The 13,856-nt window shown below is 40.0% G+C and overlaps 1 protein-coding gene across 7 annotated transcripts in view; it reads right to left on the minus strand.

Moving 5' to 3' along the window:
- Window positions 1-13,856, minus strand: part of strn3 (striatin, calmodulin binding protein 3) — a 199,608-nt gene that overhangs the window by 56,014 nt on the left and 129,738 nt on the right. For all 7 annotated transcript variants that reach the window (XM_069916709.1, XM_069916710.1, XM_069916708.1 and 4 more), the window contains one exon: window positions 11,865-11,998. In XM_069916709.1, coding sequence (XP_069772810.1) covers window positions 11,865-11,998 — 134 coding nt within the window. The remainder of the gene's footprint in view (window positions 1-11,864; window positions 11,999-13,856) is intronic.

The raw sequence follows: 13,856 nt of genomic DNA on the forward strand, positions 1-13,856 counted from the left end.
TAATACAAGATATAAAGAGCAAAATGTTGAATCCGTCAGGGTAGAGATTAGGGATAGTAAATGGAAAAAATCTCTGGTCAGAGTGGTCTATAGGTCATAATAACATTACAGGCAATAAAATAAAAAATATCGAATGCACGCAAGAACAGAAGAGCAATTATCATGGTGGGCTTTAACATGTACATAGGCTGGGTGAATCTGGTGGATCGGGCCAATCTTGTACAATCTTGTACAATGGGATAGGTAAAAAAATTTTATTTAAGTTTTAAGAAATTACTGAATATAGGACTCAATTAATATAATAATAATAATAATAATAATAAATTGAATATAAAATCATGGAAAAAACATTCATAAGGGCTGGGGAAAAAAATAAAAAGGAGAGTCCCTCTTCTCCCAGTGCCCCCTCCCCAGATTCAAAGAAAAAGGGGAGATAAAAAGAAAGAAAATTGAAAAGAAAAAGCAACAGGATAAGGTTTGACATCTCAGAGTCACATCATTTTAAAAGTATTAAATTTCTAATAAGGAGTATACAAATTGACAAATATCAAAATAAATTCTACAATCTGGACATTTAAGTAATCTAAATAAGGTTGCCAAATTTCAACAAACATACTGTATCTATTCCTAAGTCTATAAGTAATCTTCTCAAGGGGAATATAACTTTGTACTTCCATGTTCCAACAATCAATGTGAAGTAGGGAATCAGATTTCCATGTTACCACTATATTTTTCCTGGCTATTGACAACACAATTTTAATAAATTTAGATTTATTTCTGGATAAGTTAACTTTAATAACTGTCAAATTCCCCAGAACAAACACTTCCGGGTCTCAAGGGAAAGTTCACCCCCACAATTTTTGACACTTCCACCAATTCTATCCAAAAGGGTCTTAATTTCATGCATAACCAGGTGGAAAGTGAAAAGGGACCAACATCTATACCACACCTAAAAATAAACCAGTTTTTTTTTATATGCATATTTTGAGGTGTGAGATACAATTGGTGCAGAAAATTAGAACGAATCAGCCTATAAATAGATTTAATTAAGGTAGTCATACTATCAAGACAGATCTGACCAGCATTGTGGATCGATTACAATGTCCAAATCCAAATGGGATAGGTAAAATTAGTGATCTTGTAGTCAGGGATCCTCTTGGAAAGAGTAATCACAGTATAATTGAGTTCCACATATAAATGAAAGGTGCAATAGTTTGGTTTTATACTTAAACAAGGGAAATTACAAGGGGATGAAGGAGGAGATGGTCAGTGTAGATTGGGAACGGAGACTATATGACGAGATGATTGAGGAACAGTGGAAGACTTTCAAAAATAATTTTCATGGTGCTTAACAAAAGTACATTTCAGTTAAAAGCAAGGACAATAAGGGAGGGACAGGCACATTTTGATTACTAAATAAAAGCAAACTAAAAGCCCTTGTGCATACAAAGTCACCAAGAGCAGTGGGAAACTAGAAGATTGGGGAAACTTTAAAAGCAACAAAGAACCACAAAGCAAACAATAAAAAGATTGGCACAAAATATAAAAATAGACAGTAAAAGCTTTTATGATTATATAAAATGGAAAAAAGGTGGCTAAAGTAAACAAAGGTCCCTTGGAAGACGAGAAAGGGGAATTGGCATTTGGTAATGAGGAAATGGCAGAAGCTTTAAATGACTATTTTGTGTTGGCCTTCACAATGGAGGACATGTCTACAATGCCAAATGCAGAGGTTATGCATGTGATGGGAAGTGAGGACCTGGATAAAATCATGATCACTAAAGAAGGGGTGCTGAGCAAACTTGTGGGCCTGGAGATAGATATGCCCCCTGGTCCAGATGGAATGCATCCCAGGGTACTTAGGATGGCACAGTTAGCATAGCAGTTAGTGCAACGTTGTTACAGTGCCAGTGAATGGGGTTCAAATCCCACGCTGGTCTATAAGGAGCTTGTACTTCCGCCTGTGACTGCATGGGATTTCCCAGGGGCTCCGGTTTCCTTCCACCCTTCAAAGCATACTGGGGGTTGTAGGTTAATTGGGTGTAATTGGGTGGCATGGCCTCGTGGGATGGAAGGGTTTGTTACCATGCTGTTAGTGTAAAAAAAAATTTTTAATTAAAAATAGGCAAGTTATCGTTGATGCTTTGGTGATAATTTACGAAGTTCTCTGCACTCTGGGCAGGTCCCGACAGATTGGAAGACAACAAATGTCACACCACTGTTCAGAAAAGGATGTTGGAAAAAGGCAGGTAATTAGTTCAACATCTGAGGTTGGGAAAATACTTGAAGGCATCATTAAAGAAGAAATAGGGAGGCATCTGGAATTAATTGGACCATCAGGCAGATGCAGAATGGATTCAGCAGAAGTAGATCTTGTTTAACAAACTTACTGGAATGATTTGAGAATATATTGAGTGCAGTAGATAGAGGAGAACAGGTGGACACTATTTACTTAGATTTCCAGAAGACGTTTGATAAGGTGTCACATAAAAGACGTATAGAAGGATACATAGAGGTATAGGCATGGATATACCCTTCGACATTCAGCTCCAAATCACATGCCACGGCTTGGTGATGGCCACAACGTCATATCTTTTAATCTGTAGCTGTACAACAAGGTCATCTAATTTATTCCTAATGCTCCATGCATTTAAGTACAGTGCACTTAGACCAGCATACGTTATAGATTTTGCTGCATTTCTATTGCACAGCAAATGATCCTGTCTTACATGAGTGTTTTTCTAGTTGGCAGTCAGTGGTGAGCGGTGTGCACACAATATACATTGATGATCTGGAAGAGGGGACAGAGTATAATGTATCTAAAGCCGCTTTCAGGTGTTCTGATAGAAGATTAGGCGCCTGAAAGTGTAGCTAGAGGAGTTCAGCTAGCACGTTTAGGTGGCCATGGAATGGACGGCTTTCTGGCACCTAAATGTGCCAGCTGACTGCTAGCCGTCTAGCAGTGAAAGCCAGCTACTCCAGACAGGTGCCTAGTCCCACTCATGCTGATCTCACGTCACAGCAACGCGGCAAGGCATGCCTGACAAACAACTCAGGCATGACTTGACTCCCGCTGCCGGTCTCCCCCCCCCACCCCCCCCACCCTCGCCCACCCGACTCCCGTTGTCACTGCCTGTTCCTCCCCCCTCCCTCGCCCGCCCGACTCCTGCTGCCGATCTCCCGCCTCCCCCACCCTCCAGACTCCTGCTGCCGGTTTCCCCCTCCAACCCTCGCCCATCCAACTCCCGTTGCCGCTGCCAGTTCCCCACCCTCCACCCTTGCCCGTCCGACTCTCACTGCCGGTCTCCCCCCCCCACCCTTGCCTGCTCGTCTCCCGCTGCCGGTTCCCCCAACCACTCTCCCGACTCCTGCTGCCAGTCTCCCCCCTCCTGCTGGCGGCTTCCCCCTCCCACCCTTGCCCACCCAACTCCCGTTGCCGCTGCCAGTTCCCCATCCTCTACACTCGCCAGTCCGACTCCCGCTGCCGGTCTTCCTCCCCACCCTTGCCCACTGCTGGTTCCCCCGACCACCCTCACCCGCCCAACTCACGTTGCCGCTGCCGGTTATCCCCCCGCACCCTCACCTGCCCGACTCCAGTTGCCACTGCCGGTTCCCCCCCCCCTACCCTCACCCGCCCGACTCCCGCTGCCGGTTCCTCCCCGCACCCTTGCCCACCTGACTCCCATAGCCTGACTCCAAAGTGGCAGCGGGAGTCGGGCGGGAGAGGGTGGGGGGGAGAACCGGCAGCGGCAGTCGGGCGGGCGAGGGTGGGGAGATTGGCAGTGGGAGTTGGACGGGTGAGAGTGGGAACTGGCAGCAGCAGCGGGAGTCGGGTGGGAAGAACAGCAGCGGCAGTCGGGTGACTGCTGAGGGTGGGGGCGGGAGATCGACAGCAGCAGCGGGAGTCTGGGAGGCGAGGGTGGGGAGGAGGGGAGACTGGGAGAGGGAGCAAAATAAAATTTGAAGAAGTCTACTTTAGTCTGGCTTCCTTGTCTCAGGAGTCGATGGCTGATGATGTCGTGGTGACGTCATAAGCCCGCCGCTTTCAGCTGCCACAATCGATACACCGAGCAAGATAGTTATACCTCTCGGAGAAGGGTTAGGTAAGTAACCCTCCTGGCTGGCTTTTCCCATTTCAGATGGCCACCTGACAGCTACACAGGAGTATTCTGTGCGGCTTTACAGGCGGGCTTTGTGGCCACCTGAAAGCGGCTTAAGCTTTCTGATGACATTAAATTAAGTGGAGAAGCAAATTATGCAGAGGATGCAAAGAGTCTGCAGAGAGATATAGATAGGTTAAGTGAGTGGCCAAGGGTCTGGCAGATGGAGTACAATGTTGGTAAATGTGAAGTTATTCACTTTGGAAGGATGAATGGAAGATCAGATGATTATTTAAATGGAAAGTAATTGCAACATGCTGCTGTGCAGATGGACTTGGGAGCGCTGGTGCATGAATTGCAAAAGGTTAGTTTGCAGGTGCAGTAGGCTATCAAGAAGTCAAATGGAATGTTGGCTTTTATTGCTAGAGGGATTGAATTTAGGAGCAGGAAGGTAATGCTTTGACTGTACGGGTATTAATTAGGGCACATTTGGAGTATGTCTACAGTTCTTGTCTCCTTACTTTAGGAAGGATATACTGGCATTGGAGGCAGTGCAAAGGAGGTTCACTAGATTGATTCCAGAGATGAGAGGGTGAACCTCCGAGGAGAGATTGAACCATTTGAGACTTTACTCGATGGAATTCAGAAGAATGAGAGGGATCTTGTAAACATTTTTAAAAATTATGAAAGGAATAGAAAAGATAGAGGTAGGTAATTTTTTTTCCATTGGTATGTTGAGACGAGAACTAGGGGCACAGCCTCAAGAATCAGAGTTGCAGATTTAGGATAGAGATGAGGAGGAATTGCTTTTGCCAGAAAGTGATGAATCTATGTAATTTTCTGCCCATGGAAGCAGTGGAGGGTTCTTCAATAAACATATTTAAGACAAAATTGAATTGATTTTTGCATAGTGGAGGAAATTAAGGGATATGGGAAAAGGCAGGTAGCTGGAGATCAGTCAATCATCAGATCAGCCATGATCTCATGGTATGTCAGCTCATGTTCGATAGGTAGAGTGGCCTACTCCTGCTCTTTTCTTATGTTCTATATGACTACTGACCAGTGGCACAAACATCCACAGTGATGACATATATTTGAGTGGCTGATGTGGAAGCACATCAGCTTCTAACCGAGCAGCAACATGAAACCATTCTAATTTGCCCACTGCAGCAAAGGATCTATGGCTGATTTCACTGGCTCTACACAAAATCGTGGAACACCTGGACTGCAAAGAAGCATACCTCAGGATGGTCTTTGACTACAGTTCAGCATTCAATACCATCATCTGTTCAAAACTAATCAGCAAACTCCAAGACCTGGGGCTCAATGTAAATGGATGCTGGATTTCCACACCTCCAAACGCCAATCAGTGTGGATTGGCAAGAACATCTCCTCCACAATCTCCATTAGCACCGGAGCATCACACAGTGGCATAATTAGCTCCCTACTCTACTCACTTTATACCTCCGATTGCATGGCTCTGTATAACAACAAAGCTATTCACAAAATTGCTGAAGATACCATTGTAATGGGCTATATTAAAAAATGCGATGAGTCAGCCAGCATACAGGAGGGAGATTGAAAACTTGGCTGAATGATGTTCTAACAACAACCTCTCCACTCAATATTACCAAGACCAAGGAGCTAATTGCAGACTTTAAGAAAAAAAAACCAAAGGCATACAATGCAGTAATCATTGGGGAATCAGAGGGAGTTAATATCTCAGAGGAATATCTCCTGACCCCATCATACCAATGTCATCATGAAGAAAGCACATCAGCACCTCTACTTTCGCAGGAGTGTGCTGACTGAAAGAAGCACAAACACCTCTGAATGGAAAGCCCTGCAAAAGATGGTAGACACAGCCCAGTACATTAAAGGCAAAACTCTCCCCATCATTGAAAATATCTTCAGGAAACACTGCTGTCAGAGAGCAGCAGCAGTAATCAAGAATCCATGTCATCCAGGACGTGTTCTGTTCTCACTGCCACAACCTTTTGCAGGGCTTTTCACTCAGAGGTATTAGTGCCACCACACCAGGCTGTAATGCAGTCGTCAGCACACTTTCCACTATACAACTGTAGAAGTTTGCCACAGTCCAGTAAAGGTCTTCCGAGATAGTAAGTCCTAGGAATTTAAATTTGCTCACCCTCTTTTCTGAATGCAATGAGAACTGTGCACATATTCTGACCAATGTCTTGTACAATCTCTTCTAAAAGGAGAAAATCCACACCAATTTGTGAAAATTCCTGCTTATGAGAGTCTTTTATAAAAATACTATTTTTCTGAACTGAACTAAATTAAAATAAAATCTGTAGCATGGACAATTAATTTATTTCATTGATTTGTATTGATTATCATTTCAATGGACACATTAATGAAACAAACTAAAACAAAATTTCTTGGCCTGTAAAACTTATTCCTCATTCATAAAATATTATCAGATATTTAAATAGGTCATATGCATTAAATGGTAGGCTATTGAGATGTGCAGAGCAACAAAGGGATTTAGGAATGATGGTAAATAGTACCCTCAAGGCTGATACTCAGGTAGATGGTGTGATGAAGAAGGCATTTGGAATGTTGGCCTTCATAAATCGGAGTATTGAATTCAAGAGTAGGGAGGTTATGATGAAATTGTACAAGGCATTGGTGAGGCCAAATTTGGAGTACTGTGTACAGTTTTGGTCACCAAATTATAGGAAAGATATAAACAAAATAGAGAGAGTGCAGAGAAGGTTCACAAGAATGTTGACAGGATTTCAGGGTCTGAGTTACAGGGAAAGGTTGTGCAGACTGGGGCTTTTTTCTCTGGAGCGCAGAAGATTGAGGAGGGACTTGATAGAGGTGTTTAAGATTTTAAAAGGGACAGACAGAGTAAATGTGGATAGGCTTTTTCAATTAAGAGTGGGGGAGATTCAAACTAGAGGGCATGGTTTAAGATTGAAGGGGGAAAATTATAAGGGGAACATGAGGGGAAATTTCTTTACGCAGAGGGTGGTGGGGATGTGGAATGAGCTTCCGGCAGACGTGGTTGAGGCGGGATCATTGGTTACATTTAAGGATAGACTGGATCGTTACATGGAGAGGAGGGGACTAGAGGGGTATGGACCGGGTGCTGGTCAGTGGGACTAGGAGGGTGGGAATTTGTTACGGCATGGATTAGTAGGGCCGAACTGGCACTGGCCTGTTCTATGCTGTAAGTGGTTATATGGCTATATATCTTTGATATGCCACATTTTGTGAGTGATCTTTAACATACTTGCAATTCAACACAAATTTTTTAAAATGATCTGTGATTCAGCTTCAATCATCCAAAGAACTTTACTAAAAGTACATTTATAGACTTCACAAAACAGCAGTTCATTCAAGGTTTTATTTTAATATTCAATGATAACGTTACTGAACACAAAGCAAAACACCATTAAAAAGGATCATATGAAAAGCATTACTTATGCCAATGCATTTCCTAAGATCTTCATGAAAATAAATTCATTTCATTTTAAATATTTATAGTTATTAATCCATCAGCCACCAAACTATTAAGGGGATGGAGGGATATTAAATTTTTTAGTTTGATTTGAACATCATGTTCAGCAGAAACATTTGGGCAAATGGTTTGTTCCTGCACTATACACTCTATTCTATAAATTCATTGTCATAGTTCACCTTCTACGATTGTTTCAAAGAAATTTAAAAATCGTGCTTCGGGGGAAAAAATTCAACCAGCTTTCAATGAGAATAGCTTATGGAAAGAATTACAGCGTGATACAATTTTATTTTGAAATCTATCTCTTGTCCTTTTAATCTCATGTGGCACTGTGTTACAATATTGCCAGGAAGCAGTGTAGCTGACCAAGCTAGAATAGCACAAAATGCTCCATTTCTATTGTCTGACATCTCAAGCTTCATTATTTATTTTTACCATGGGGAAGCACCTGTCTTGAATTTAGCATGTGTCAATGAGTCATGTTAAACAGTATCAATTTACACCAGTGGGAAGCGTAGTCCAACTTGTCCATCAGTAGACTTGAACAAACATAATAATTTCTTGTCTAAATAATTAAATTAAGAGAGTATGGGACTTTATAAAATAACACCACAAGTTCAGTGTAATTTCTACCTACCAGCCACAAAAATAGTCTTTTCCATGTGGCCCTCTCAAAGTCTAACACTTAAACAAAAAACATATTTTCATTATTTAATTGTTAAAATGGAAAAAAAAAACAAGGGTTAAAAATGCATTTTTCAAAAGTCTCAAATCTTCAGACTTGAAATTACATTTGGGTTAGTGACAGAGAAGAATGGATGTTGAGTATACTTTTTTCTATAGACTGTGACTCATCCCTTATCTCTGCAAACATTTTCATTACCCACAATACACAAGTCAAGGATGTATTGGAAAAGTCTCCATTTGACAATTAAGTCCAACTTCCACAGTATTAAAATAGTTCTATAACAAAACCAAAAAAGAACTATACCAGTATAGAGCATGTCAAAAGAATCAAAGGCCTGTTGATCCAAACCAAGACTTTTATTAACTAGAAGACTGGAGTGTATCACATGTAGGTTGACCAGTCCAGAATGACCTGGTCTGGGTAGGAGCAACCCTTTAAGACCTGCCAGTAGGCGTGGCTATGCTCTCAGCCAATCACAATCATCCTACACTATATATATATATATATATATATATATATATACACACACACACACACACACACATTGGTGATAGAATCTGTACTATCAAACCCAGTAACCAATCATCTTCAACATTAATTTGCTGCTCATCCATTAACTCCTGCTAAATCCACAAACCTTACCTTGAGAAGGACAACAGCGGTGCATAACTTCACCAATTTCATCAACATTTTAACTTTGCTGTTGTTTTGGACAGAAGACAAAGAGAGAATAAACAAATCTTCTCAGATTGGTAGGCTGTGACCTACTGCATAATGCAGGGTTCAGTTCTTGGGCTCCAGTGATTCACAATGAATGTCAACAATTTGGCTGAGGGAACCAAATACTGCACAGACAATTCTCACATTCAAGTAAAGAAAAAACATTTACTGAATACCCAAATATGTAAGACATGAATTGAAACTTACCAAATTTAAGAGATTAAAAAAAGCAAATAAATGACATAAAGCTTTTATTAAAACTCGTATTTCTTGATGAATGCTCAGATGATATGGTTTCACACTCAGTATTCCAAGGAAGGCTCCATTGCTGATGACAGAAGAATTCTGATTATAATGAAGAAAAATCCCAAAACACCTGTCTGACAGATCAGAAAAATTCTACAGGAGGCGGGTGTAGATGTATCAATGACTATCGTCTGCAGAAGACTTCATGAATAGAAATACAGAGCCTTTGTGATTACTGAGCTCACCAGTATGCTTTTTTTTCCTTAATGATGTTCAAAACTGTTGATTTTGATAATCCTACAGTTTAGGCGATGTCGCTTACTGTTTTAACCTTGTTTTTCAGCCTCATAATGGCTTCTTTGACCTTCAATGGCACAATTCTGGTCTTCATGTTAAAAAATGGCAACAACAGATTCCAAAGGTGATCAAAAGCTTCAAAGTAAGCCAAATTCTCTTACACCTGCACCAATGAAGTAATTAAATATACCTGGGCAGTCACAAATACCTGTGAAGCCATATGTCTCAGACATCATGTGGTCCTGAAATGAGGGGGCTGTGTATAAAAAGTACTGTAATTTCTACATGGTTAAAATAAAATGCATACTGTACAAATAACCTTGAATAAAATATGGAATGTGCACTTTAATTATATGTGAATTGTATGATTATTAAAATTGTGGAGAACAGGGGCAAATAAAGGAAAAAAGTGCCTTTGTCCCAAACATTATGGAGGGCACTGTAGATTGTCTTCCTCTGTGATATGTGATATGGCGGTCACTTACATTTCCAAGATTGTGCACAAATCTAAACCTGCTTGAATTGTGAATAGGGAGAAAGATAGAAAGAGACTTCAAAAGGGAGGAGGTGTGAGGATTAGAAGTGGCAGGATAACTTTAAGGTCATCCACACTGATATAAATAATGGAAAGCAATGTGTTTGTTAAATTGTGAGATATTAAGCCATGTAAAGGGACCAAGACATGATTTTTTACACACAATACTGAAACCAAAATACAAATCATGCAAGAGATTAGGAAATAAACATGAAGGTGGAGGAGCAAAGACTAACTGGTAAGAGGTGGATACTGTGGGAAGGAAGAAAAAGCTGAGAAGTGATAAGAGGAGAGGGCAAAGGGTGAAGGATAGCTCTGACAGGAGAAGGAATGGAAGGGGGTGAGAACCTAGAGGATGAGGGAGAGAGGGGTGAGGGAATGAGAGAGACCAGAGGGAAGGGGGTTAATGGAAAATGGAGATATTGATGCTGACTGGTTGGAGACTGCTGAGACAAAATACAAGGTGTTTTTCCTCCAATTTGCAGGTGGCCTCAATTTAGCAGTACAAGGCCATAGACAGACACGTCAGTGTGGCAATGGTACCTGGAATTAAAGTAGTTGGCCACTGCAAGGTCCTTGCTATTGCAGCGGACAGAGCGAAGGTGCGTCTAGTCTCATCAATGTATAGTAGGCCACATCAGGAGCACCAGATACAGTAAATGATCCCTATATACTCATGAAAAGTGTTGCTTCACCTGGAAGGTTTGTTGGGACCCTGAATAGTGGTGGGATATGGGCGGGTGGGGGGGGGGGGGGGCGGGGGAGAGGGTCGAGCCATGGCAGAGGTGCAGAAAGTAGAAATGATGTGGGTTAAGGGCCGAGTTAATGGCAAAAGATAGGAAGTCACATTTTCTAAGGAGGATCCAATTAAAAGCTTCATCCTGGGAGCAGATTCAGTGGAGATGGAGGGATTGAGAGAAAATAATAGAATTCTTACAGGTGACAGGGTTGAAACAGGTGACAGGGTTGGAAAAGGTGTCGTCGATGTAACCGTGGGAGTTAGTGTTTTTAGAAAAGATGTCTGGATATAGTTTGTCTCCTGAAATCAAGGGGAAAGACTTATCGGAGATAGTCAAAGTGAATTTGAGGTCAGGATGGAAGTTGGCAGCAAAGTGGATAAAGCTGACGAGCAGGAGGCAGCAGGCCATGTAGTGATCAAATGCTGAAATAACTGACTCTCTTCTCTTTCACCACATGTGTTCCTTTGAAGTATTCTCCAGCTAAATCAAAATGTCTAACAAAATCCTCACCAACTAATGTCACCAAAAATGTTCGTTGAGTTGAGCAATTTTAAAAAAAAATTCAAAGTACTGTAATTACAGCGCAGCAACTTAACATGATCCCAAAAATATTTCAAGGTACAGTGGATTGGAAAATAAATTGAAAAACTTCTAATATTTTAATAGTTTGCATGTAGTTTCAACCTTAATTTGACACTATATAAAGTGTTTAAATAAAACAATTTTGATTTTTTTTTATTTATTCAGTGAGAGATTTTCTGTATGCCTGGTGATCAGAGTTTAGTAACCTCACTGCCGCCAAATTTCAGGAATCCCTTTTCAATGACAATGGACAAAATTTAAAACAGAAGTCCACGTCACATCCAACAGATCTTCTGAGGAGCGTTACCACTGACTGCCAAATCCAGTCCATGAATATTATGCATAATAATGCTTTTTCAATCCATTTGGATATGGACCGCCCTTCACCTTAATGCTACAAAATAATTACTTCTGTTCAAATGCAAAAGAAAATCAATTTTAGAATAATGTTAGCTAATATACTTACATCATAACTGAAGTCTGCATCATTCGCTACTGTCAAGTCTGCAAGGTCACCAAGGCCCAAAACACTTTCCAGTACATCGTCTGGACCCATGATAAATGATTTCCCAGTTCCCGATGGAAACGTTAGAGGCTCAGCTGTTTTGGGGTGGAAAATTTTTTTTATGTCAAATAAGTAAATTAGTAAGGTAAATATGTCACAGAGCATGCATGAAAATGTTTGATGCTTCCCTTATAATATATTTTATTCATTCATCCACTCTAATTTCTCAACTCTCAAATTATCATTAATTTTAATTTTGCCATGCAAGTCAAGGCACTTCATAAGATTCAATGAAAGACACAATTACCAATCCAATACACATACCAGAACCTGGTTTATAGAAGTATAGTTAAGTCTTCAAGATGGATTTCCTATTCTTATCTTGAAGAGTGGAAACAAGAGAAGGAAAAAGGGGAAATCCCACAAAAGAAAGTTACATCAAAAACGCTCCAAAAAGTAGAAGCAACCAACCTGTGCAGCAAATATAACACAAGTATCCAACATACATATTATTGTATACAAGATGGGAAAGTAGAAAAGGCATATTCATATAAAGTATTTTTCACTTTGATTTGTTAAACAGGTTGTCTGGACTTGAGGATTCTCTTTCTCCAAGGACATATTTATGACACTCGAGGATGTCTTTGGTTCCAAGGATTTTGCTCCTCTCCTTACGACTATTATTCCTGAAGTAATTTCTTAATTGATTTTTTACTTAACTCAAACAATGAAACCAATAGTCAGAAATGAAAAAGAAAATCTAGGAGAAATAAGATGAAGTAAGAAAACAAAAAAAATCAAAACTAAACTACCACTGAAAGAAAAAGTCAAATGAATAAAAATATGAAATAGCAAAATATGATAAAATTTCATTGAAACAGTAATATTCAAGCAGATCTTGCATACAGAAAACATTTACTCTGAAGAAACAAGTATTCAACATTCCCTATGAGTTTGGGCAACACTTAGGTCAAATTTGTGCAAGCAATGCTGGTAATCCACTGTGAAAGAATATTCTCAGAGTCCAATCATCAGAAATGTCTTTGCTTTCTCATGTATTGGCAGGTAATCGTCTATATTTGACACAATGGAATAAACATAGTGTGCCACCGTGCTCCGCAGTTTTGCATATAATCAGTTACATGAAATAGCTATGACCCTGCAGTATCTACCATCATGAATGACTGAATTTCACTATGCAGCCTGTGAACTAAAGTTGATACGCACAATGGAGGTTCTTAACAGAAAATACACTCTCCATCTAACAGGAGGAAAAAAGTAAAATAAATCTAAAGTAAACCAAGATAATTTTCATGCCTATTTCAAATACCAGTTATCAAGTTGCCAGTCAGAAATATAGGAGATTCAAAAATATCCTAACTGAAATTAGCTTGAATGAGTAATGTGAACATTCTTAACTTACCTTCTTTGAAAGTTTTATTTTAAATGAAAATATATAAATAAATAATGCATGGAAAATGTTTGAAATCTTCTGTTGCTCTATATTAATTCTTGCTCAAATCTCTTCTTCTCCCACCCCCCCCCCACCAAAAAAAATCAAAATGTAAGTGTTATTCTACTTATTTTTGAAATTCTACCCAGAATATAGAGGTTTAATTATCAAAAAGATGCTTCAGTAAATATATGTTTCAACAATGTTACAATCTAAAATAATCTGGTTCAGATAATTAAAAAATGTTCCAATAAGTCTGATTTTACTATCTGATAAACAGAATCAAAGTAATTACAGAATCACAGTCAAGGAAGTGGCCATTCATTTCTTTGAGTTTGTGTCAACTCTTCATGATAAATTTAATCAGTTCCATTCCTCCCCTTTCAAATACTAGTCCAATTCCCTTTGATTGCCTGTTTCCAGTACCCTAAGGCAGCAAGCTCCAGAAAATAACTACTCTCCACATCAAACATCATCATGCTCCCCTAATTTTATTCACT

This window comes from Narcine bancroftii, chromosome 2, assembly GCF_036971445.1.
Source record: "Narcine bancroftii isolate sNarBan1 chromosome 2, sNarBan1.hap1, whole genome shotgun sequence".
NCBI lineage: Eukaryota > Metazoa > Chordata > Chondrichthyes > Torpediniformes > Narcinidae > Narcine > Narcine bancroftii.